The sequence below is a fragment of the Delphinapterus leucas genome, chromosome 16, assembly GCF_059928025.1.
Source record: "Delphinapterus leucas isolate spDelLeu-1000000601 "Yukka" chromosome 16, BTC_Dleu_Yukka2, whole genome shotgun sequence".
In the NCBI taxonomy this organism is placed as follows: Eukaryota; Metazoa; Chordata; class Mammalia; order Artiodactyla; family Monodontidae; genus Delphinapterus; species Delphinapterus leucas.
The window spans coordinates 6,620,835-6,647,332 of record NC_143144.1 but is presented as its reverse complement, the minus strand read 5'-3'; the positions used below and the strand labels follow the sequence as shown (position 1 = coordinate 6,647,332).

General features: G+C 41.9%; 1 protein-coding gene across 2 annotated transcripts in view; it reads right to left on the bottom strand.

The window, feature by feature from the left end:
- Window positions 1-5,104: 5,104 nt before the first annotated feature.
- The window catches only part of DISC1 (DISC1 scaffold protein), a 349,574-nt gene continuing 328,180 nt past the window's right edge, over window positions 5,105-26,498 (bottom strand). Inside the window, exons 12-14 of one of the 2 annotated variants that reach the window (XM_022553157.2) lie at window positions 20,913-21,030; window positions 10,584-10,748; window positions 5,105-7,514 (exon numbers count right to left, since the gene is read on the bottom strand). In XM_022553157.2, coding sequence (XP_022408865.2) covers window positions 10,609-10,748; window positions 20,913-21,030 — 258 coding nt within the window. In that variant the 3' untranslated portion in view covers window positions 5,105-7,514; window positions 10,584-10,608. Of the gene's footprint in view, window positions 7,515-10,583; window positions 10,749-20,912; window positions 21,031-25,050; window positions 25,372-26,498 lie in introns of those variants that run through there. The other variant, XM_022553158.2, reaches the window with a different exon arrangement.

The window sequence follows — 26,498 nt, the reverse complement described above, 5'->3', positions numbered from 1 at the left end:
TTTTACATGTAGCTGTTCAGTTTTCCCAGCACCACTTATTGAAGAGACTGTCTTTTCTCCATTGTGTATCCTTGCCTCCTTTGTCATAGGTGCGTAGGTTTATCTTTGGTGCTTTCTATTCTGTTCCATTGATCTATATCTGTTTTTGTGCCAGTACCATATTGTCTTGATTACTATAGCTTTGTAGTATAATCTGAAGTCAGGGAGTCTAATTTCTCCAGCTCTGTTTTTTTCCCTCAAGGCTGCTTTGGCTATTCAGGGTCCTTTTTGTCTCCATACAAACTTTAAGATTTTTTGTTCTAGTTCTGTAAAAAATGCCACTGGTAATTTGATAGGGATTGCATTGAATCTGTAGATTGCTTTGGGTAGTATAGTCATTTTCACAATATTGATTCTTCCAATCCAAGAACATGGTATATCTCTCCATCTGTTTGTGTCATCTTTGATTTCTTTCATCAATGTCTTATAGTTTTCTGAGTACAGGTCTTTTACCTCCTGATGTAGGTTTATTCCTAGGTATTTTATTCTTTTTGTTGCAGTGGTGAATGGGATTGTTTCCTTAATTTCTCTTTCTGATCTTTTGTTGTTAGTGTATAGGAATGCAAGAGATTTCTGTGCATTAATTTTGTATCCTGCAACTTTACCAAATTCATTGATTAGCTCTAGCCGTTTTCTGGTGGCATCTTTAGGATTCTCTATGTATAGTATCATGTCATCTGCAAATAGTGAGAGATTTACTTCTTCGTTTCCAATTTGGATGTCTTTTCTTTCTTTTTCTTCTCTGAGTGCCGTGGCTAAGACTTCTAAAACTATGTTGAATAACAGTGGTGAGAGTGGACATCCTTGTCTTCTTCCTGATCTTAGAGGAAATGCTTTCAGTTTTTCACCATTGAGAATGATGTTTGCTGTGGGTTTGTCATATATGGCCTTTATTATGTTGAGGTTGGTTCCCTTTATGCCCACTTTCTGGAGAGTTTTTATCATAAATGGGTGTTGAGTTTTGGCAAAAGCTTTTTCTGCATCTATTGAGATGATCATATGGTTTTTATTCTTTAATTTGTTAATATGGTGTATCACATTGATTGATTTGCGTATACTGAGGAATCCTTGCCTCCCTGGGATAAATCCCACTTGATCATGGTGTATGATCCTTTTAATGTGTTGTTGGATTCTGTTTGCTAGTAGTTTGTTGAGGATTTTTGCATCTATATTCATCAGTGATATTGGTCTGTAATTTCCTTTTTTGTAGTGTCTCTGTCTGGTTTTGGTATCAGGGTGATGGTGGCCTCGTAGAATGAGTTTGGGAGTGTTCCTTCCTCTGAAGTTTTTTGGAAGAGTTTGAGAAGGATGGGTGTTAGCTCTTCTCTAAATGTTTGATAGAATTCATCTGTGAAGCCATCTGGTCCTGGACTTTCGTTTGTTGGAAGATTCTTAATCACAGTTTCAATTTCATTACTTGTGATTGGTCTGTTCATATTTTCTATTTCTTCCTGGGTCAGTCTTGGAAGGTTATACCTTTCTAAGAATTTGTCCATTTCTTCCAGGTTGTCCATTTTATTAGCATAGAGTTGCTTGTAGTAGTCTCTTAGGATGCTTTGTATTTCTGCAGTGTAACTTCTTTTTCATTTCTAATTTTATTGATTTGAGTCCTCTCCCTCTTTTTCTTGATGAGTCTGGCTAAAGGTTTATCAATTTTGTTTATCTTCTCAAAGAACCAGCTTTTAGTTTTATTGATCTTTGCTATTGTTTTCTTTGTTTCTATTTCATTTATTTCTGCTCTGATCTTTATGATTTCTTTCCTTCTACTAACTTTGGGTTTTGTTTGTTCTTCCTCTAGTTCCTTTAGGTGTAAGGTTAGATTGTTTATTTGAGATTTTTCTTGTTTCTTGAGGTAGGCTTGTATTGCTATAAATTTCCCTCTGAGAACTGCTTTTACTGCATCCCATAGGTTTTGGATCATAGTGTTTTCGTTGTCATTTGTCTCTAGGTATTTTTTGATTTCCTCAGTGATCTCTTGGTTATTTAGCAATGTATTATTTAGCCTCCATGTGTTTGTGTTTTTTATGGTTTTTTTCCCTGTAATTTATTTCTAATCTCATAACATTGTGCTCAGAAAAGAGGCTTGATATGATTTCAATTTTCTTAAATTTACCAAGGCTTGATTTGTGACCCAAGGTGTGATCTATCCTGGAGAATGTTCCATGTGCACTTGAGAGGAAAGTGTAATCTGCTGTTTTTGGACAGAATGTCTTAATATCAACTAAATGTACCTGCTCTGTTGTGTCATTTAAAGCTTGTGTTTCCTTATTAATTTTCTGTCTGGATGATCTGTCCATTGGTGTAAGTGAGGTGTTGAAGTCCCCCACTATTATTGTGTTACTGTCGATTTCCTCTTTTATAGCTGTTAGCAGTTGCCTTATGTATTGAGGTGCTCCTATGTTGGGTGCATATATATTTATAATTGTTATATCTTCTTCTTGGATTGATCTCTCGATCATTATATAGTGTCCTTCCTTGTCTCTTGTAACATTCTTTATTTTAAAGTCTATTTTATCTGATATGAGTATTGCTATTCCAGCTTTCTTTTGATTTCCCTTTGCATGGAATATCTTTTCCCATCCCCTCACTTTCAGTCTGTATGTGTCCCTAGGTCTGAAGTGGGTCTCTTGTAGACAGCATATATATGGGTCTTGTTGTATCCATTCAGCGAGCCTGTGTCTTTTGGTTGGAGCATTTAATCCATTCACATTTAAGGTCATTATCAATATGTATGTTCCTATTATCATTTTCTTAATTTGGGGGCATTTGTTTGTATAGGTCCTTTTCTTCTCTTGTGTTTCCCACTTAGAGAAGTTCCTTTAGCATTTGTTGTAGAGCTGGTTTGTTGGTGCTGATTTCTCTTAGCTTTTGCTTGTCTGTAAAGCTTTTGATTTCTCTGTCGAACTTGAATGAGCTCCTTGCCAGGTAGAGTAATCTTGGTTGTAGGTTCTTCCCTTTCATCGCTTTAAATATATCGTGTCACTACCTTCTGGCTTGTAGAGTTTCGGCTGAGAAATCAGCTGTTAACCTTATGGGAGTTCCCTTGTATGTTATTTGTCCTTTTTCCCTTGTTGCTTTCAATGATTTTTCTTTGTCTTTAATTTTTGTCAATTTGAGTACTATGTGTCTCAGTATGTTTCCCCTTGGGTTTATCTTGTATGGGACTCTCTGCACTTCCTGGACTTGAGTGGCTATTTCCTTTCCCACGTTGGGGAAGTTTTTGACTATAATCTCTTCAAGTATTGTCTCGGGTCCTTTCTCTCTCTCTTCTCCTTCTGGGACCCCTATAATGCAAATGTTGTTGTGTTTAATGTTGTCCCAGAAGTCTCTTAGGCTGTCTTCATTTCTTTTCATTCTTTCTCTTTATTCTGTTCTGTGGCAGTGAATTTCACCATTCTGTCTTCCAGGTCACTTATCCATTCTTCTGACTCAGTTATTCTGCTATTGATTCCCTCTGGTGTATTTTTCATTTCACTTATTGTATTGTTCATACCTGTTTGTTTGTTCTTTAATTCTTCTAGGTGTTTCTTCTTTAATTCTTCTAGGTCTTTATTAAACATTTCTTGCATTTTCTCGATCTTTGCCTCCATTCTTTTTCCAACGTCCTGCATCATCTTCACTATCTTTATTCTGAATTATTTTTCTGGAAGGTTGCCTATCTCCACTTCATTTCATTGTTTTTCTGGGGTTTTATCTTGTTCCTTCATCTGGTACGTAGTCCTCTGCCTTTTCATTTTGTCTATCTTTATGTGACCGTGGTTTTCATTCCACAGGCTGCAGAATTGTACTTCTTCTTCACAGTTTTTTTCTTAAAGAACTTTATTTTTTGAGGAAGTAAACATAAGCACTTGGTACAAATTTTTAAAAGAACAGAATACAGGAAAAGTAAGTCTCCTTCCATCCCTCTTCCCTAAGTCACATGGGCCCATTTGGAGTGATATTTCTGCAAATGCAAACAGACGTGTGTAGAAAGATCTTTTAGCAACTCCAAAGCATTCCATAGTGTGACTGTACCATGATTTATTTAAAAATAGTTTACCATTGATGAAAATTTAGGTTGTTTCCCATTTTTGCTCTTACCAACAATGGTGCTGTTACAAAATATACTGAGGCACGTTATACATTTTAAGAGTTTTTTTTAGCAAAAATCCGTCTGAATCAGGAAGTGCCACACCGGAAGTGGTTGGGAGGCACCACTGACAGGAGCAGGAAAAACTTTTACAGAGAAAAGTTGGAAGCAAAGAAAAGGGAGCATTGACTGGCTACAGTTCAAGGCCTAATTGTCCGTTTATGATCAGTCATCCTCAGGTTTCAATTTCATAACCTTGAGGCATTTACAGGCTTAGCTGTGGGTTTGCTGGTGTAGGCTCCAGGGCTTTAGAGCCCCCTCGGGCTAATGGCCTCCTTGTTTAACTGCTTTAACAGTATAAATGCACGTGGCAACTCTGCAAGTGTGTAAGTACATCTGTAGTTCAAGTACGTGGATGAAGAATTGCTTGAAAGGATGAAGCAGAAAATGGATACTGGGAATAGCTAGACATTTGTGACTCAGGATCAGGTAATATTTATGAATTAATTTACAGAGATTTGACAATTTATGATGACTTCTTACTCAAAAGTTTCACGTGTCTTCCTCTTTATTCTTCTCTTGTGTTCTTCATCTTAAAATTTCCTTCATCTAAGACTTAGACGTTTCTTATTTAAATTTGTTCCTAGCTGTTTTTTCTTTTTTGCTGCTATTGAAAGTCAGATCTTTCCTTATACTTTATTTTCTGATTATTGTTTGGATACGTAAAGCCTATTGATTTTGGTAAGTTGATTGTGCTGTTATTTGTGTAAATAAATTTTGTGTTTTTGTTAATTTTCTTAGGTTGTCTGTCTTACAGCAACATCATCTGTCATTGTTAATGTTGTATCTCCTCCTTTCCAGATTGTAACTCTCATTTATTTTTCTTGCATAACTGAATTAGCCAGTATCTCCAGTAAAATATTTCCACTAGTGTTAGTGGGCACCCTGTCCTGTTCCCCACTTAGTGGTAATGTTATTTTCAATTTCCTCAAAGGGTCTGGAATAGAAAATTCCATCGTTTTCTGACTGGTTAATATCTGAAAGTAAACACATACACAACTTCAAAGCATTGATTTATTAGAAACATTTGGTGCAATGTAAGTAACCATACAATGAATCATCCTGTAACAGAAAGATGAGATGAGGAAAGCTGATACATTTTTCTGTCATCCACACTCCAGAAGATAAAAAAATGTTAAAGGTGCACCATGGCTTGGATAACAGTTTTAATTTCACATATGAAAAGTAAGTTTCATGAAGTAATAAATTACATGACAAAATTCAAAGATTAAGTAAGGTGAGGGTATTCAAAATAAGAGCACCGAATCATTTCTCAAGAAGGCATTAAACAATGAGTGCAATGTTGCTATCTTGACTGTTTTCTGAAAAATACCGATTAGATGGGGGTTTTCAAGAAAACCTGCCTGTTGTCAGGCAGTAAGTGGTTGTTCCTGGCATGGCTTTTGAGGTGGATGGGGAATGAATGGTTGGTTAGGACAGTGGTGGGTGGTAAGTCTGTTGAAGGCTGTCTGAGCCTAGACTTCATGGTCACAGAGCAGCGGGGCTCACCTGGGGGTGTGGGAAGCCAGGGTTTCCCCAGGCTCAGTTTCTCTGATTCTCCAGTCAGGACTCCCACGGTGACCATGAGTTCTTAAGGGAACAAATAAGCTCCTTGGGTCACAGTCCCAGAAAGACATTAAAGGCACTTTAGGAAGAGCACAGTTAAGAGCAGTCTACCTGTCTCTAATGGCTGCTGCTGGCCCCCCGCTCAGCAGCTCTGTGCCATGGGGACAGTTCATTGGTCTCCTAAGGCTCAAGTCCATCATGTGTAAACACCTACCCCACAAGGTTGGAATAAGAAGTCAGGTGATAACGATTATAAAGGTCTTGGGACAGTCCCAGCACACACATGCGAGCCCTTCTGTGCTCCTGGGGTGGGGAAACCAGCCTTACTGCACAGAAAGAAAAGTGTCCAATACGCTATCCATCAGAGATCCCCAACCCCTGGGCAGTGGACCGGGACTGGTCCACGGCCTGTTAGAAGCCAGGCTGCACAGCAGGAGGGGAGTGGCAGGTAAGTGAGCGAAGCTTCATCTGCCATGCCCCAGCACTCACATCGCCACCCGAACCATTCCCCCACCTCCAGGCTGTGGAAAAATTGTCTTCCACAAAACCGGTCCCTGGTGCCCGAAAGGTTGGGGACCACTGATATACATGCTCACCTGATTTGAGGAAGATCATTTTGATGTTGAAATTTCAGGAAGTTGCAAGGAACCGGGAGTGTCACTGACTGCGAACATGCTCGGGCTGGTGGACGATAAATGGGTGGCATTTGGATGCTAGCACCTCAGCGTGGAGGACCATGTAATCTATCATTGATTCTCTCGCATGGTGCCACAGTGAAATCAGACCCAAAGGCAGCATTTTCCACCTGCACTTTTGCTTGTGGTCTTGACTGTCTCCATAAAAGCTTGGATTTTTATTGCTATTGCTTTGTGGCTTTTAAGTTCAAGCCCTGATCTCTTCTTATGTTGTCCTGATAGAAACTGCCCTATATAATGATCTGGGATACACAGTCCTGGGTCTTCTGGGGTCACAGTGGCAGAAGAGGGGCTTGTCCTGAGAAGGTCATGTGGCCAGAGGAATCACCCTGGCCTTGTACAGGCTTCCTGGTTGCCTCTGACACCAGCACAGATCACAGATGAGCTGTAGCATCATTCACCTGCCTTGATCTGGCATCTCAACAAGGAGATGGACATGTTGCCCACTGGGGCCACCGGAGAACCCTTATTTGGGGCACACTCAGACAGTCATTAGCTTCCAGAATTTTCAAATACATCATAACCTCACAGAATTATTCATGATGGTGTCTGAGTAAATACAAAACACTTGGGTTAGTGACGGTTAAGATGCCTTGTGGGGCTTTTTAAAATGACACTTCTCAAAGTAGGGATTCATTAGAGACAATCCTGACTCTTTCCAAGTTTTGCTTCACTGGAATTAATTCAAGGATTCAAGAATTCCATGTGCCATATGACTAGTACATAATTATTTTTTAGACATGATAAATAATTCAGGAATTTTCTCCATCATTGCAAAACCAAGCATTCCTGGAACAAACTAATTATACCTATTATTAAAATATGTATAGTATATATTTTTAAATGCTCAACAGAAAATTGCAGGAAATACAATCAGAAAATTCACAATGTTATGCTTTTGCTTTGTTCTCTGGACTATGGCCACTTGCTGGCTTAAGCAGGGCCATCTCCTGACGGAAGCACAGCACAGCACGGAAGGCTGAGCAAAGCACCAGCTGCCTTCCAGAAACGGCAGCATGACTTCAGGAAATGACAAAGATTGTCTAGTGTCCATGGATCCTGATGGAGGCAGGAGCATCTCACTCCTGTATCAATGAGACAGAAGCACAAAAAGACCAGTTAGTCAATTACACTTACAAACTGCGGCAAGTCATTATTAACTCAACACTGCAAAAGTTTTGAGCTTCATCTCTAATGCATACATAAGTGATGTAAATCAGCGTTTGGATCACGACGCTCCTGGAGAATGCAGTGCTGCACAGCACTAGACTGATGGAATATTAATAGAATTTAAATTTAAAAAACCCTATGATCCATTAAACGTGGGAGTTCGGGGTTAGACAAAAACAAGAGGGTTTCCTCATTCCAAGCATTATCACAGGCTGATATGCTCATTGCACCGTGGTCTCCAAGCGGGTGATGGCATGGCACACTTCTCAAATGGACTCAAGCCAAAGGAGAGCCGTGCGACTGTGGAGCATCTCTCAAGGCTGCCTTCCTCAGCGCACCTTGAGGAGCGCTGCCTGGTGAGCTCAGCCTGTTTTACAGCTGCCTCAGCAGGGAAGGGCCTGCAGTGCCCCACGTTGCTGAGTATAGCACTGCCTCACTGAGTACAGCACTGATTCACTGAGTACAGCACTGATTCACTGAGTACTGCACTGATTCACTGAGTACAGCACTGATTCACTGAGTACAGCACTGATTCACTGAGTACTGCACTGATTCACTGAGTACAGCACTGATTCACTGAGTACAGCACTGATTCACTGAGTACAGCACTGATGAACTGAGTACTGCACTGATGAACTGAGTACAGCACTGATTCACTGAGTACAGCACTGATGAACTGAGTACAGCACTGATTCACTGAGTACTGCACTGATTCACTGAGTACTGCACTGCCTCACTGAGTACTGCACTGATTCACTGAGTACTGCACTGATTCACTGAGTACTGCACTGCCTCACTGAGTACTGCACTGATTCACTGAGTACTGCACTGATTCACTGAGTACTGCACTGCCTCACTGAGTACTGCACTGATTCACTGAGTACTGCACTGATTCACTGAGTACTGCACTGCCTCACTGAGTACTGCACTGATTCACTGAGTACAGCACTGATTCACTGAGTACAGCACTGATTCACTGAGTACTGCACTGCCTCACTGAGTACTGCACTGCCTCACTGAGGACAGCACAGATTCACTGAGTACTGCACTGATTCACTGAGTACAGCACTGATTCACTGAGTACAGCACTGATGAACTGAGTACAGCACTGATTCACTGAGTACTGCACTGATTCACTGAGTACTGCACTGCCTCACTGAGTACTGCACTGATTCACTGAGTACTGCACTGATTCACTGAGTACTGCACTGCCTCACTGAGTACTGCACTGATGAACTGAGTACTGCACTGATGAACTGAGTACAGCACTGATTCACTGAGTACTGCACTGATTCACTGAGTACTGCACTGCCTCACTGAGTACTGCACTGATTCACTGAGTACTGCACTGATTCACTGAGTACTGCACTGCCTCACTGAGTACTGCACTGATTCACTGAGTACTGCACTGATTCACTGAGTACTGCACTGCCTCACTGAGTACTGCACTGATTCACTGAGTACAGCACTGATTCACTGAGTACTGCACTGATTCACTGAGTACAGCACTGATTCACTGAGTACTGCACTGATTCACTGAGTACTGCACTGCCTCACTGAGTACTGCACTGATTCACTGAGTACTGCACTGATTCACTGAGTACAGCACTGATTCACTGAGTACTGCACTGATTCACTGAGTACTGCACTGCCTCACTGAGTACTGCACTGATTCACTGAGTACTGCACTGATTCACTGAGTACTGCACTGCCTCACTGAGTACTGCACTGATTCACTGAGTACAGCACTGATTCACTGAGTACTGCACTGATTCACTGAGTACAGCACTGATTCACTGAGTACTGCACTGATTCACTGAGTACTGCACTGCCTCACTGAGTACTGCACTGATTCACTGAGTACTGCACTGATTCACTGAGTACAGCACTGATTCACTGAGTACTGCACTGATTCACTGAGTACTGCACTGCCTCACTGAGTACTGCACTGATTCACTGAGTACTGCACTGATTCACTGAGTACTGCACTGCCTCACTGAGTACTGCACTGATTCACTGAGTACAGCACTGATTCACTGAGTACAGCACTGATTCACTGAGTACTGCACTGCCTCACTGAGTACTGCACTGATTCACTGAGTACAGTACTGATGAACTGAGTTCAGCACTGCCCCACTGAGTACAGCCCTGATGAACTGAGTACTGCACTGCCTCACTGAATACTCTTCTGCATTGAAGGTTTCTACATCCATGTCCTGCCTGACACTAAGTGAAACAGGTTCAAGGGAAAATAGGAGAGGATTAAACGTTTAAACACATCCCCTAACCAATTCATGCCACTCACTCCCTTCCTGCTCTCGTTGTGGGTGAATTTCAGAATGTCCTGATGAAACATCAGGGACACATCCTGGAGGGACAGGCAGTGCCAGACAGGACAACCAGAGGGCTACACGTGATAGTCTGTCTCTTTAAAAAATATATATCGTTTGGAATTTTTCATCTTAATTCTTGTGAGATTATAGAGAATCACAGGGGAAATTAAGGTGACAAGCTGTTAATTCCAGATTCTGGGGTTAATTAGCTCCCTTATATCATGTGCCTGTAGGAAGGTGTAATGGGTATGATAAGAGAGACATGTATGGTTTCTTTTTTATAAGTTCTTAAATCAGGAGATATTTTAATTGCATCAGAAAGCAAGATGGTACAGGAAAAGAGACGTCTTTCTAGCAGAAATCACCCCAACTTCTGTCTAATGGGGGCTGAAATGGAAAGATTTTTCAAGTCCTGTGCAAGATGCTCCTGTTAATGACAGTAAAGGTGCCTCGGACCAACATTTATAAGGAAATCGGCAGTTCACTCCCCCTGCCTATTCCAATCTGCAGACCCCCTGATCTCAGGATCGGGAGAGCGGACCACTCTTCTGCTGGGCGACATCCATCTCCGTAATTGTTTTGGGCACATTGGTTATGCAGAGGAGGTGGGAGAGGCCCCGCAGCACCCATGGTGATGACGCAGTCACTCACCCTCCTTCCCCCATCCCGTGACGCCTCAGGCCGGTGCTTCCCGGACACCAGCTGTCCCACAGGAAGCTGCAGCCTCCCTCTCTCCCGCCTCCTTTGCTGGTTGGAGCTGCAGGATCATGGCCTGCAGAGTTTCCTTCACCATCTGGAGCTCCCTCTTGAGAGACTGTGCACACGTTAAGGAACACAGGCGAAGGTGACAGGCGGCCCTCTGCAGCCTCTCAGGGATCTGGTAAGAGGCACATGCCTGCTGGAAGCAGATGGGCACTCCCCTCTAACTGCGGTTTCAAGTTCCTCCAAAGTGTAGGCATTAAATATTAATACCAATGCTACGCTTCTTTTAAGAGCAATTGCAATTTCTAGGAGGCCTGAGGTCATTCACTACCTCAAGTAAGGTTTCCAAAAGGAAAAGGAAGAGTCAGCTCTTAGACGGAGACAGATGGCAAACTGGGACGCTCCGCGGAATATGGTCAGTGTGACTGTATTCCTGCTCAGCCCCAGGCTGGGGGAGGGCAACTGTCACATCCAAATGCTCTGACAGTGGAAAGGGCAGAAGGCTGGAACTCAGAGCTCCAGGATTGGGGGCCACCATACAACCAGACTCCGAGCGATGAGCTACAGTCCCTATTGGTCATCCGCCAGCCTTGTCACCTTGTGCAAATCACTTTGAACCTCAGTTTTCACATGAAACAGTGACTTCTAAACCCCGTTAGGGTCTAATCTGCTGTCACGTGTTATTATACTCCCAGGTGCTTGTAAAATAGCCATTCGGGGCCTTGCAGATTTGACGGAGTGCAGGGAGCTTGCCTTTTCTGGGTTGGTTGGTTGGTTTTTCTTTAAATGGTTGGGTTTTTAGTTTCATAACCTGTAAAGTTGTTTCTCATATAAATAAAACAATCATAGAGAACTCAGTGAATAATTATATGGAATAAATAATCTGCCCGCCATTCTCTTAAAAGATGAGCTCTCTTCTAGGGGTTTAAGCTGGGGAACATTTAACCAACAGTGATTTTCCTGTCTGTCCACAGTCAGGCCCCTCTGTTCTTTCCCTTTTGTACCAGAACAATCCTAAGATAAATATAGGAGGAGTGATGGATTGAATTCTTTTAACTTAATAAGCAAACTAATCTAACTTCATTTAACAGGAACTAAGAGGGAACACAGAAATATGTTGACACCACTTAGATGCCGTTAAGTCATCACAAGAGGTCAGACCACTTAAATATTACTAGATCAGATGTGGAGAAAACAGAAAGCTTTGGGAAAAGCAGTTTGCAGAAATCTTCCCACTCACAGACTGTCCACACCTACTACAATGTGGTTTTATTTAAGTACAATGTCAATGCAATGTCAAGAGAAAGAGATATCTTTAGGTTATGACTACGGAAAGCTTTCTTTTCTCCTGTTTAAATAAGGAACTCCAAAGGATCCTGGGAATTATGCAAATGAACCTCACCTAAGCAAAAATGCTGAGCCACCTTGACAAGCCTCTGGCAGCTTTTCATCCTCTTGAATCCCCACCAGACTTCATCATGCATGTAATTTACATACACCTACTATGATGATTCACTCCTTGCACCTGAACTTGAGAGGAATGAGGATGGGGTTGAGGAGATGGGCAAGAGGTGGGGCAAGAGAAGAAAGTACCCAATACTTATGTTTTCTTTTTTCTTTTTTAAAAGACTTCATTTTCCTGCATTTCTCTGAACAGCTCTGCTAATCTTTAGTGAAAACACATATGACTTTATACAAGCAAGAGCATAAGTGGTCCCAGGCAGAACAAGCTGCAAATGAATCACCAAGTTATGCTACATTTATAAAGAATAAGCGTGGAGCTTAAGCAGTTTATGAATCTCGACAAACTCCCGAGACTTCGTTACCTTTGATATGCAGCCTGGGACTACAGGCCCCGCTCTGTAATATGCTGAATGACGACCAAGGTTTTTAGAGAGAGAAACTGAACCAGACTGAACTGCTTCTTAAAGAACTCGTAACATTTCTAGCACTGGCAGAACACACTGAAGACGTTTTCAAAAAGAGAGTGAGAGAAGCCACAAAAGAAAAAGACTAAGTTATATAACGCATCAGCCCCTCAGACAACAGACAACAGTCTCCAGGGACACAGGGAGGAGTGACAAGCAGAGGGATTTGAGGATGTGACCACCAGCTCTGGAACCTGGAAAACCGTAGAATGCTTTCATTGTCTCACTCATAAAATGCAGATTCCCATACCGTCTTCACAGGGCTAGGGTTAAAAGAAATCTTTTTTCTTGTGAGAGTATAGTGCCTTTTGTGAGATGAGGTTTAAGGTTTATTTACTAAAATAGCAGAGGTTGTTCTGTCTAAGTAGGGCCAGACCTCAGAAATCCTGGAAACCTCCTTTAGAACCTATGGGGTAATAATCATCAAAATGATTAAAATCATGTTTTATTTACGAAATACTTCCCTCTAACCAACCTGCTTGTATGATTCCATGCTACATGTGAGTTCCAAAACATTTTGAATGTGCTTATATGAAAGAGAGTCCAGGATAAAATGTGGAGTGAGGGGGGGAAAAGCAAGTTGTGGAACAATGTGTATGGAATGATCCTAATTTTGCAGAAACAAAAAGGACAATAGAGATAAGCCATGTCTAGCTGGAAAAGCACCCTAGGAGGACACAGGGGTGGACTTCTCCTAGACATTGGTACTGGGAGGGAGATGGAGCCTTTTTTTTTTTTTCATACTTCTGTAATATTCACAATGGACATGCATCCTTTCATAGTTCAATCAATGTGTTTGTTCAAAAAGATACATGCATCCCAATGTTCATAGCAGCACCTTTCACAATAGCCAAGACATGGAAGCAACCTAAATGTCCATCCACAGAGGAGTGGATAAAGAAGATGTGGTACATATATACAATGGAGTATTACTCAGCCACAAAAAAAGAACGAAGTAATGCCATTTGCAGCAAGGTGGATGGACCTAGAGATGATCATACTAAGCGAAGTAAGTCAGACGGAGAAACACAAATATCATATGAGATCACTTACATGTTGAATCTAAAAAAAATGATACAATGAACTTATTTACAAACCAGAAACACACTCACAGACATAGGAAACAAACTTATGGTTACCAAAGGGGAAAGGTGGGGGGAGAGATAAATTAGGAATTTGGGAGTAACATATACACACTACTACATATAAAATAGATTATCAGCAAGGACCTCCTGTAGAGCACAGGGAACTCTACTCAGTATTTTGTAGTAACCTATATGGGAAAAGAATCTGAAAAAGAATGGATATATATATATATCTGAATATATATACCTATGAATATATATCTGAATATATATATATATCTGACTATATATATGAATCACTTTGCTGTACACCTGCAACTAACACATTGTAAATAAACTATACTTCATAAAAAGATAATTAAAATTTTAAAAATAAAAAAGCAGATTAAGCATTTAGTGAAAATAATTTAGAAATATCTTAAGAGAAGTATCTTTTTATCACAACTCTTTAAATATTAGGATAGGCTTAATTTAATCTATTATACTGATTCAGCAATTTAAAAAAGCTTTAAAAGAAAAAAAGAAAAAATACTAGAAACATTTTCCCATCTAGCAGTTGGGAAAATAATTCATGTAGATAGAGATCCTCACTCTTTCCTTCATTCGATCAAATACTCAAACATTTCACAGCTCCTACTGTGTGCTAAGAAATGTTCTAGACATGGGAAGTAGGGGAGTGAACAAAGTCACTGCCATCATGGGGCTTATGTGCCACTGAGTGAGAAGAAAATAAACACACAAGGGCATGCGGATAGATCGTGAGATGGAGCCATGGCAGGGTTTGGAGCCGGGGAGAGACGTGATCTCCCTGGCTGCTTTAATCGTTAGTAGATTAAAGGATGCGAGGGCAGAAGCCTGGAGATAAGAGGAGGATTTTGCAATAATTCAGGCCATAAACAGGTGGTGGCAGTGGAGGTGGTGAGAGATGGTCAGATTCTGGATGTTTTGAAGATGGCACCAATGGCATATGTGACGGACTGGAGGTGAGATGTAAAGGAAGGAAAAGGCAGCAAGAATGACTCCCAGATTTTTTATCTAAGCAACGAACTGGAAAAATAGACTTGCAATTGATCAAGAAGGAGAAGACTGGGAATGAGTCAGGGTTTTGGGGGGTGGGAGTGGGGAGGAACTGGAGTTTGGACACGTGAAGTTGGAAAAGCCTATTTGTCAGCCAAGTGGAGATGCTGAGGAGGAAACAGACGTGAGTCTGAGGTTCAGAGAGAGGTCCAGGCTGCAGATGTGCACTTGGAGGTTATACTGAAAAAGATATCTTTACAAACATTTTTGCAACATTTTCTCACTGATTTATAGAAAGATAAACTAACCCACTGGATACATCTAACCAAAATCTTATTTTTTTTTTTATTTTTTTTTTTGTGGTACGCGGGCCTCTCACTGTTGTGGCCTCTCCCGTTGCGGAGCACAGGCTCCAGACGCTCAGGCTCAGCGGCCATGGCTCACGGGCCCAGCCGCTCCGCGGCATGTGGGATCTTCCTGGACTGGGGCACAAACCCGCGTCCCCCGCATCGGCAGGCGGACTCTCAACCACTGCACCACCAGGGAAGCCCCTAACCGAAATCTTAAGACTACTAGAGTTGGATTTTCTGATTGCTCCTCCAATAAGCTCATTGTTTTTTGTCCAAGTGCTGAGGAAATAAAGTAAAACTCCAGTACTGGAAGTTATGTGTATAAGAGGTGCTCACTCCATCTAAGTGCGAGAATAGGTCTCAGAAGAGTTAAATGATTCTTCGAATGCCTGCGCCCTAGAAACCTCTCTAGGTAAGTATGTGTATCATTCCTCTGTAACAGATATGCCACCAAACATCTGTGGCACCTAAGAAAATTGCACATTAATTACAACAGTGGCACGAGGATTAACACGCCAACATCTTTAAAAACACCTTTGAACCCAAGACCACCTTGGGATAGACTATACCTGAATTAGGCAAGAACATTACTTCTTTTTTTATCTCTTTTTTTAAAAATTAATTTTTATTGGAGTATAGTTGCTTTACAATGTTGTGTTAGTTTCTGCTGTACAGCAAAGTGAATCAGCCATACATATATCCCCACTTTCTTGGGTTTCCTTCCCATTTAGGTCACCACAGAGCCTTGAGTTCCCTGTGCTATACAGCAGGTTCTTACTAGTTATCTATTTGATACATAGTATCAATGGTGTATATATGTCAATCCCAATCTCCCAGTTCATCCCACCCCTCGTCCCTTTGCCACCTTGGTAGCCATACGTTTGTTCCCTACATCTGTGTCTCTATTTCTACTTTGCAAATAAGATCATACTCTTGATAGTAAAATTGTGCAGACCGTGTTTGCGACGAGCAAGGAATAAGACAGCAAGGCATGTTTCACAGATGTCTTGCAGCGGTTACACAATACTGTCTTTTAGGGCAGCCATGTGCAAAGATCCTCAAATTCTCTAAAAGGGGTCTTTTGTTTATATATAGAAACAACTGAGTGATTTACTGCCAGTTGAGATGCCAAGTGATCATTTTAGTAGCTGGGTCAAAAGTAGGTCTTCAGTTCACCTGCCCTGAACTAGTTTGCTTCCAAAAGAAACAACAGGGCTTCCCTGGTGGTGCAGTGGTTGAGAGTCCGCCTGCCGATGCAGAGGACACAGGTTTGTGCCCCGATCTGGGAAGATCCCACATGCCACGGAGCGGCTAGGCCCGTGAGCCATGGCCGCTGAGCCTGCGCGTCCGGAGCCTGTGCTCCGCAACGGGAGAGGCCACAACAGTGAGAGGCCCGTGTACCGCAAAAAAAAAAAAAAAAAGAAAGAAAAAGAAACAACAGTATGTCCTTTGCAACAGCTACTCATTTGCTAAATTATTTCTTCATATCAGCAGTGATTCCTCAGTCCTGGGAATTTTCTTTCATTCCCAAAGCCAAAGCTGAAGGACACAGTTGTTGAAGAGCAAAGAAGAAAGCCCCGCCTACACGCGACCTGCTTCAATGGACGTGATGCTTGCACAGGGGCCCTCCCTGTGGTGCCCACCTAGGGCTAAGCCAGCAGCGCAAGCCCGGTGCCCACACCCTCTCCTGGGCTCCCTCCTCTCCCCCCTGTGAGGCTCCAAGTCCTGCTCTTGCCATCCCACTCCCTTTGGTGGGAGCCAAAGGGAAGAGCACCGGCCGCCATATGCATATCAGCCCAGGGTATGCAGTGTTCAAACAGCAGCCTCTTAGGGTCTCAGTTTTCTCATCTGTGAAACTGTGGAGCTCCATGATGGCCACAATCCCTCTCGCAGCTCTTTAGCCCTAGAAGCAGAAAGCATTTCCAAGGAGGCAGAGCAAGCCCCTCAAACTCCCCTTCCCTTTGTCTGTTACAGCTGCACATTTGAAAGCTGAACCAAGCAAGGGCTCCTAAGGGGATGTGTTGTTTGTGCAAGTGCCTGGATGTATTTAGAGTATTTGCATGCCATCAAGCACCACCAAAACTAATCGATTAGGCACCACGTGTTCCAAATAAACAGAAAGAACGGGAATTCCAGGAGAGCTTCCTGGACGTGAATGCAAATAGAAACACAAACAGAATAAGTCTGTCCCTGTCTTATCTACGACTCAGAGGCGAGCAGAGCTGCCCTGGGGGCTCCGAAAGATGCCCAGGGTCCAGATCCTAGGTGTCCTTCTTTCCTTTTGGAAGTATGTAGTAGAAGCTGAAAGAGAAAGGAAAAACTCTCTGCTAAAAAAATCCACTTAACCTAGATGGTTTTCAGTTCAAGCATTATAAACAGGGAGGAACCATTCCATACACTCAAAATGTTTTTCAACACCCAACTGCTAATTAGGATCCCAAATGACTGTGAAATTATACTAGAGAGTCAGACTAATGCCCCTGAAAATCCCGGCTCGAGTGGCAGTGAAGTCACACCTCCCATCCTCGCCTCAGACACCAGGCACGAGTCACCTCTGCGACGCCAGCTCTTCCAATTAATGGTGCAGACGCTTCTCACATGCTCGCCCCCAGGTGGCTGACGGGCTGGGGGTGTTATTTGGCTACTTGTAATTCAGTGAGCCTGTCAGGATGATGAAGAGACACGGCCTGTCTTCTCCCCCTCCTCCGATCTGTCAATCCAGTGTCTTCTTCATAAAAGTGAGAGGCTCCCAGCCAGTTGCCCGTGGCCTTGATGTTAAGTCAGGATGCCCAGAGGATCTGTTGGGAAACTCAAGCCCACTGCTGGTGACAGGTCCACCCTCTGCTGATACCACACTACCGGGGCCTTCTCACACGAAACGGTTTCTGCAAAGCTCCGTGCCTTCCACTCGGAGAACGAACATCTGGAGTGTCCAAGGCTTGAATCTTCTGGACACAGACACTGATGTGGACGCACATGAATCACGTTCACTCCGCAGCTTTTGAACAGGAGGCTCTGGCGGAGCCCTTAATGGAATCAAACAAAAATATTACACTTGCTGGGAAATTCTTTCCTGTTGCTGACGGCAAGCTGTTTCTTTCAACTGCACTCAGCTTTGTCTCTTTGATCAAGAATGGAAACACACACCAGTCGGAGTTTGGCCAGAGGATTTCAGCGGCCTCTTGGAATCTCTAGATAAGTTCTCATTGGAAACAAGGGCTTTGGTCTGTGTAAGAAGCCTCCGCAGAGCCTTGTGAATATGTCTTTCTAACTTAGGGCACCGAGCTCCACTTGAAACTAAGCGCTGCTTTGTTAGAATTCAAAGATACCTTCTGTGTATTTACTGTCAATCCGTGACACAGAACGAAGCCACGGTTTCAGGGGAAAGTCTGGGTCGAAATCCATATTGTGGTGTAGAGGTTTTTTTTTTGCTGGGGGAATGATTTCAGTATCTAAAGCAGTGCTTCCCAACCCTGGTTTGACATGTCCTCTCTATATCCTCACTTATCTCAGCAGGGATCAGCAAAATTCTCAATAAACGTAACTTCACTAAACAACTTTTGTTATAGCTTAATATTTTTATAGTAACTGTATGTTCCACAGAACAGGCCTGTCCAGCTACTTATAGGCATAGCTGCCTCCTGACTGGCCGTGAAGGACCATGGGGCTTGTGGCTGGATGCTTCTGCCCCCTCATCAGAAATGACCTCGGACCAGCCACGCAATTTCCAAGCCTCAGTTTTCTCAACTATCAAGTAGGAAGAATAATCCCTATCTGTCTACGGCAGTTTTATTAGAATTAAATGACCATATAAGTCACTGTGTAGTTACCAATCAATTCTTTCAAGGATTTATTACAAAATGATTGAATCAACTTACCTTGAAACCTCATCTATAAACGGGACGTCTGAGCTTGTGACAGACACTGAGAATGGTTTTCTACCTAAAACCAAGCACTCTACCATGTATAAGAACTATATTAAACATATTTTCTGCATATAACCTCATTTAGCCCAAATGAAAACCTAGAGGTACATGTTATTATCTGACTTTACAGATGCTTCAAGAGGTTTTATCCACTCTCTGTGATTCCCACCGCTCCTGAATCTGGCTTGGATTGGCTGTGGGAAAACTAAAAGCATTTTTTTTTTAAACATCTTTATTGGAGTATAATTGCTTTACAATGGTGTGTTAGTTTCTGCTTTATAACAAAGTGAATCAGTTATACATATACATAAATCCCCGTATCTCTTCCCTCTTGCGTCTCCCTCCCTCCCTATCCCACCCCTCTAGGTGGTCACAAAGCACCGAGCTGATCACCCTGTGCTAAAAGCATCTTATTTATACACAGCTCTGTCTCTTCTCAGCCTCTTCCCTACCACCCAACCCTGTTCAGGAGAAAACCCCATTCCCTAGAATCAAACTAACCTTCTGGAAAATTTCTAAACAAGAGACTAACACAGACCCTGATTGCAGCTCTCAGAACTGCTACCTGAGCCCACCACAAACTGGAGGGATTTCCCACTGAGAAACAAGCCCACCTGCTAGACTGCAGCCAGGAACCCCTCTGTATGCACTGGCCGTCTGCAGGGCTTTGCTCCCAGGTACTCACAGCCGGTTACTTGCCTATCTGCTGGAGGCCGTGCCACCTTACAACTGCTCAATTCTGCGTGATCCATGAACGTGGAATAAACAAAAGTGCAGAACAAAAATGCTTCTACTGTTTCTTTGGCCAACTTTTTAATAAAAGCTTAAACACCAGTTTGTAAGGGGCAGGGAGTTACCAAAAACAGAATGTCTGCTTTTAAAAATCCACCTTGAGCCATGTGAAAATAATCACGGATTAAGTTGAAAAAATCTCCTGCTAAGTTTAACAAGCAAGGCAAAAGATTTAAGTTTGTAAGGAGGAAGGAAACGCAACATTGAATCTGTCATTAAACCGTGGATCTGAATACTTGTGATTAAGATTAATCCTTGACCATCCAAAGCTCCTTAAACATACACATACATTCACACACACACAGACTCCCGATAAAGCATGGTAAGAACGAGGATTCTGAAAAGTAAGACAGCGATGAGAAGCAAAGTCCAAAATAGCTACATTTCTCACAAATACATCTAATGAAAGTCACACTACTGAACAGAAAGGATGAATGAATAGAGAAGTGCTTTCATCTAGAGGAGTGTCAGCTTACAATTAAGTAACCGAAAAGATACAGAATGGGGCTGTATATGCCTTCATACGTCTTGCACCCACCCATCTGCCCTCGAAAGAACTAGGCAGGGACAAACGGAACGCACGCACATATCTACATGTGATTCAGTGCTCCACCAGGTTGCACACCTAAGCCAGTAGATTCTTGTGCATCTTGGTCACTGGCAACTGGTTTTGATAAAGGTTATTTGCAGACGTGACAGGAAATGCACTGAATCTTGTACAAAGGAGTGATCCAAAGTCCTGTTACTTGTGACACTCTCCTGCCCATTATACGGCAGAATTGTATGGAAAAGAAAACCAAAGATGGATTTGGGTTTCTCAGTATTCAGAAGGCCCCTGGAAAACTGAGGCAGTCAGACCCATAACCATCTGAGCCCCACAAACCCAGCTTCACAGCCCCTGAAACTACACTTTTCTTTGGCCTCGTTGTGTGCTTGTCTGAACCGCACTGCTAATTTTTAGCCGTCAGGTTTAATAATCAAAAATGCTGACTTACCAAAAACTAGAGAGAAACATCGCATACTGAATAATCTCAGGGATCTGAGGTGTGTGGGACTCTAAATACCAGGAGTATCTGTTTGTTTGCATCTGCTGAGGCATGGGGAAACGGTATAATTTTTTAAGACTTTCTTTTACAAAATAACCTAACAGGTGCTTAATCTGCAGGAAAAAAAAGGATATGAATGAGATCTTCATCGTGACTATGGATCGCAGTGTGAAGTTGATCTTCTAAGTATAATAATTTCTTGCCAATGGCTTCACATTTTTCTCCAAGTTCTGCCAAAAGGACGTAAGATTCCTGGCCAGAGAAAAAGAAAAAGATCACTCATAAACTACAGATTTTTTCAGGGCTGTGAACACATCTGTGATTTATCCAATGGTCCACAAAGGGAAGACTCCCCTACAGAGCTGCACCAGCTCCTGCACCCCATTAGAATCATGCCAGAACCTCTGTCTTCCCTGGAGGTCATTCTTGAGAATGACAATTTCAGGTTATTACCGAATGATAAGCTGTGTCTACATAGCTCCACAGTTGACATCCCTCATCCGGTCATTTCAAAGACCTATTTCCAGTACATCAACCCCTAAAGTGGATTTATCAAAGGGGAAGCCTGGGTCTTCAAGCTGCATCCATGGGCAAACTCACACTAAAATAGGAATGCTAACCAAAGAGGGACTGGGCAAGTCACAAGAGCAACTGAGCTGACCTGTGAGAACAAAGAGATGTTCCTCTAGGGGTACAGGAATCTAATAGGACACTGAACGCTGTTTGCATGCTGTCACAGTCCCTGAAAGCTAGAATATTGAGGAGACTTTAAATGTCACGAGGTGTGTGTTATATCAGCGTAGGTATTGATTTTCCCTCTCCCTCACCAGAGCGTAAGCCCCATAAAAGCAGGAACAATGAATGTCAAGCCCCGTAAGAGCCCAGACAATGATGTCTTGCTTGCTGCTGGGTCCAGAGCTCCTGGCACAGTGTCAGACACATGGTAGGCACATGGCATTCATTTGTTCCAGGAATGAATAGCCAAGTCTGGGAGCTCCCTCCTTCTCAAGTGTTTCCCCTTCATACTTGTATTCTACACATGAACCAGCAGAGAGCCCTCTTTATGTCACTTTCCTGTACAAAACCACCACATGGAGAACAGTATAGAGGTTCCTTTAAAAACTAAAAATAGAGTTACTGTATGATCCAGCAATCCCACTCCTGGGTACATATCTGGAGAAAACTCTAATTCGAAAAGAAACACACACCCCAATGTTCACAGCAGCACCATTCAGAATAGCCAAGACATGGAAGCAACCTAAATGTCCATCCACGGAGGAATGGATAAAGAAGATGTGGTACCTATAGACAATAGAACCTTACTCAGCCATAAAAAAGAATGAAATGATGCCGTTTGCAGCTACACGGATGGACCTAGAGATGATCACACGAAGTGAAGTAAGTCAGACAGAGAAACACAAATACCACATGATATTTATCCACTTATATGTGGAATCTAAAATATGACATGAACTTATCTATGAAACAGAAACACACTCACAGACAGAGAGAACAAACATGGTTACCAAAGGGGAAAGGGAGGGGGAGATAAATTAGGAGTGTGCGATTAACAGATACAGACTACTATATATAAAACAGATACACAACAAGGACCTGCTGTATAGCACAGGGAACTATATTCGATGTCTTATAATAACCTATAATGGAAAATAATCTGAAAACGAATATATATATGTGTGTGTGTGTATATATATATATATCTATATCTGAATCACTTTGCTGCACACCTGAAACTAACACAACATTGTAAATTAACTATATTTCAATTTAGAAAAGCCACCGCAGAGCAGAGTCGGAACCCTGCCCTCCTACAACCTGGCGCTAGGCCCACACTTCATTCTGTGCCCTCTGCTCTCTTATGTACCACCAAACCTGTGTCACCTGGAACTGACCCCACTGCCTTCCGTCACGTGAGTCTTCCTGCCTGTGCCCCCTCCTCCAACTGTGTCTGAACCCCAGCGGTTCCTTCAAGGCCCCAAACAGTGCTTCCACCTGTAGCGCAGATTCTGACATGCGTTAGTTTCTCACAAGTGATTGTAAACTCCCTGTGGGCAGGGCCTCAGGGTAATGCCTGGCATCTAGAGGGCCATGGATTTTTAAAAGAAAAGAATAAACAATGTCAAGAGAATAAGGAAAGAAAAGAGAGAATCTTAGAATAAAGGCAAAGGAAAAAAGCAGCACTGTGCTTGGCGAGATAAGCCAGACAGAGAAAGGCAAATATTGTATGATGTCACTTATATGTGGAATCTAAAAAAACTGAACTTGTAGAAACAGAGAGTAGAGAGGTGGTCGCCAGGGCTTGGGGGTAGGGGAGTTGGAGAAAGGATGTTAAGAGTATGAACTTGCAGTTAGAAGATGAATAAATTCTGGAGATCTAACGCACGGCATAGTGATTATAGTCAACAATATTGAATTACATACTTAAAAAACGCTAAGAGGGCTTCCCTGGTGGCGCAGTGGTTGAGAGTCTGCCTGCCGATGCAGGGGACATGGGTTCGTGCCCCGGTCCGGGAAGATCCCACATGCCGTGAAGTGGCTGGGCCCGTGAGCCATGGCCGCTGAGCCTGCGCGTCCGGAGCCTGTGCTCCGCAACGGGAGAGGCCACAACAGTGAGAGGCCCGCATACCGCCAAAAAAAAAAAAAAAAAAAAAAAATGCTAAGAGACTAGATTTTTTTTTTTATTGGAGTATAATTGCTTTACAGTGTTGTGTTAGTTTCTGCCACACAGTGAAGTGAATCAGCCATCCGCATACACATATCCCCTGCCTCTTGGACCTCCTTCCCCCCGCCATCCCACCCAACTAGGCCATCACAGAGCACCAAGCTGAGCTCCCTGTGCTATACAGCAGGTTCCTACTAGCTATCTATTTTCCACATGGTAGCGTATTTATGTCACACCTAATGTTCTCACCACAAAAAAGAAATGATAAGTATGTGTCGTGACAGAGGTGTTAGCTAAAGCTACAGCGGTCATCAATTGCAATATATAAATGTATCAAATCAACACGATGTACACCTTAACTTACACAGTGTTATATGTCAGTTATATCTCAATAAAAAATATAATAAATAAATATGCAGCAAAAAGTGAGCTCAGAATTGAAAAGTAACCAAATGTAAAAGTAATATTTTCCCATCTAATGGTGAAAGTCTTAGAAGGCATACTAAAAAGAATTTTGCATAGGAAAAACAATTAAGATAGATATTCAGATTAAACTGCAGAGTTACTAGAAAAACTACAATTAATGCCCAGCAAAAGCAACAAAATCCCCAGGTGCGGTGATATTTAAAAAGTCTTTAGAGGCCATGAGTTATATAATATTATAATTGGAGTCCAAGAATAACCATTTAACCCAGATATGTGATTTAACATTCACTATATCAACTCCAGAATGCCCTAAAGTTTATATCCCAAATGATCAACTACATCAGGAGAAAACAGTGCCGACTGGAACTACCCATAACTACCGTAAATACTGAAGAAGTCTAATAAGCTACAAAAAAATGTATGTACAAAAGAATTCTAGTGACAACAACATACGATTTTGCAGACAAACGGACACAATTACACAAGAAGGCATGGGAAGCATACGTGAAGGTTTGTTCAGAACTGACCATAGCAGTGATGATGAGAAAACAGCAAATACATAAAAATCACATACACAAATATATTTTACTGATCCTAAAAGTAGTAACATTATCATTCAAAGATGCAGAATTACGGAGTAGACAAATTACGTGGAAGTTAAGACAATGGGCAATGAGTAACGCCACAGTCACGCATGAACTAAATGAGACATGAAGAAAGAGAACATCTGGAGAAAAATGATTGACAGCAGTGAGACCAGAAGTCATACACGAAGGAAAAAAATACAGTGTTAGTGGGAAAGTATATATGACTGAGAATACACTTAAAAGAGACAAAAAAGCATAGAAACAGAACGTGGAACCAAGGAATGTAAAACACTCTTCGATGGAATCAAATGATTCAATCCTTATCTTAAGGCTAAAACAAATAGAAATCTAAGCTGAATTAAATCCATTTAAAATACACCTTCTCCAAACACATAATCCCTGCCTATTTTCCTTTTAAAATTATGTACAAATTGAGAGTGATTGTATGAATTCGGGAAAGTAATTAAAGACCATGTAGCAAAACTTTAACTGTTTATACTCTATGATCCAATATTCCCCTTTCTGGAATCTATCAAAAAGAAAATTTATATATTTAAATTTAAATAATTTTTATTAATCATTTTAAATAAATGTAGAAAAATGTCTATCATACAGGTTAAATAATAATTTATTATTATTTTAGTAACGCAAAAGTAATTGCATTGAGTACAAGAGAGAGGAAATAACATAAATGTCCAACGATAAAGGGGACAGTTAAAATAAGTCCTGGTATATTCAATTTGTATTTAGCCATTAAAACCGTTTTAATACAAGAATATTTAATGATGAGGAAATACTCAAACAGGCAAAGCACTAAAATATTAACAATTATTTGAAGGGGCAGCATTATAGCACATTTTCTTTCCTTTTCTATACGTTGCTGTATTTTCCACATCTCTGAAAAATAATAAAGAAAAAAGTTACTAAGAACACTGACTCAAGCCATAATGGAAAAGTATGGAAGAAATACAACTGAATATTTTTTAAAAACAATTTTAAAGATTAAAAAGCACAAGACATAGAAAACAAACCTATGGTTACCAAAGGAGAAGGGGGGGATAAATTAGGAGCATGCAATTAACAGATACAAACTACTCTACATAAAACAGATAACCAACAAGGACCTACTGTATAGCACAGGGAACTCTGTTGAATATCTTATAATAACCTATAATGGAAAACGTTTTATATATAACTGAATCGTTTTGCAGTATACCTGAAACTAACACAACACTGTAAATCAACTATACCTCAATAAAAAAATAAAGACTAAAAAGCGCAAGGAGGCATGAGGAAACAAACTCAGCGAGATCAAGGTTCTCTGACAGTAACAGAAGATGACTGGCATTCTCTCGTAGGGCTGCTCCTCCAGGTTACAGAACCTCCATCAAGTTCCTGCACAAACCACTACTGACAGATCCTGATCCTGTATTGAAAGGATACTGAGTGTGACCTGGGTGAGTATTATTTGCGTGGTTTATGGCTTTACCATAATGCTCTCACAGGGAATCTTGGGAATGACATTAGTTTAAGACCTAAACTGAGAAGTGATAGCTGATGAGAGGGCAGATCTACATATTTTATCAATCTGATGAAAAATTCCGCTCCATCCAAAGAAATCCCATCGGTCCACAGAGGGCAGGACTGGACCAGAGTCACGAGCATCAGGTGGACAAAGCTGTAGAGGTGCTGCCTGTGAACCCTACCCTGGAGGGGCCGGGCAGAGCTTCCTTGTCATTTCCATGCTGCGCCCAGGCGTGGCGGAGTGTGTGTGCAGCCACAGCAGTATGGCCTTCAGAACCTTTCCTCTCTGCTCTCAAGAGACAGCTCTTTACTTCTCCCCCTTGAACCTGGCTGGGCCTTTAAGGATCCTCCGATGGAAAGAACACGGTAGAGGTGACATGCCTGACTTCCAAAGCTAGATCATAATAGGTGATATGTCTCTCAGATCACTTGCCCTGGAACCCAGTCTCCATGTTGTGAGGAAGCCCAAGGAAGCCCAAGCCACCTAGGCATCTGGTTGA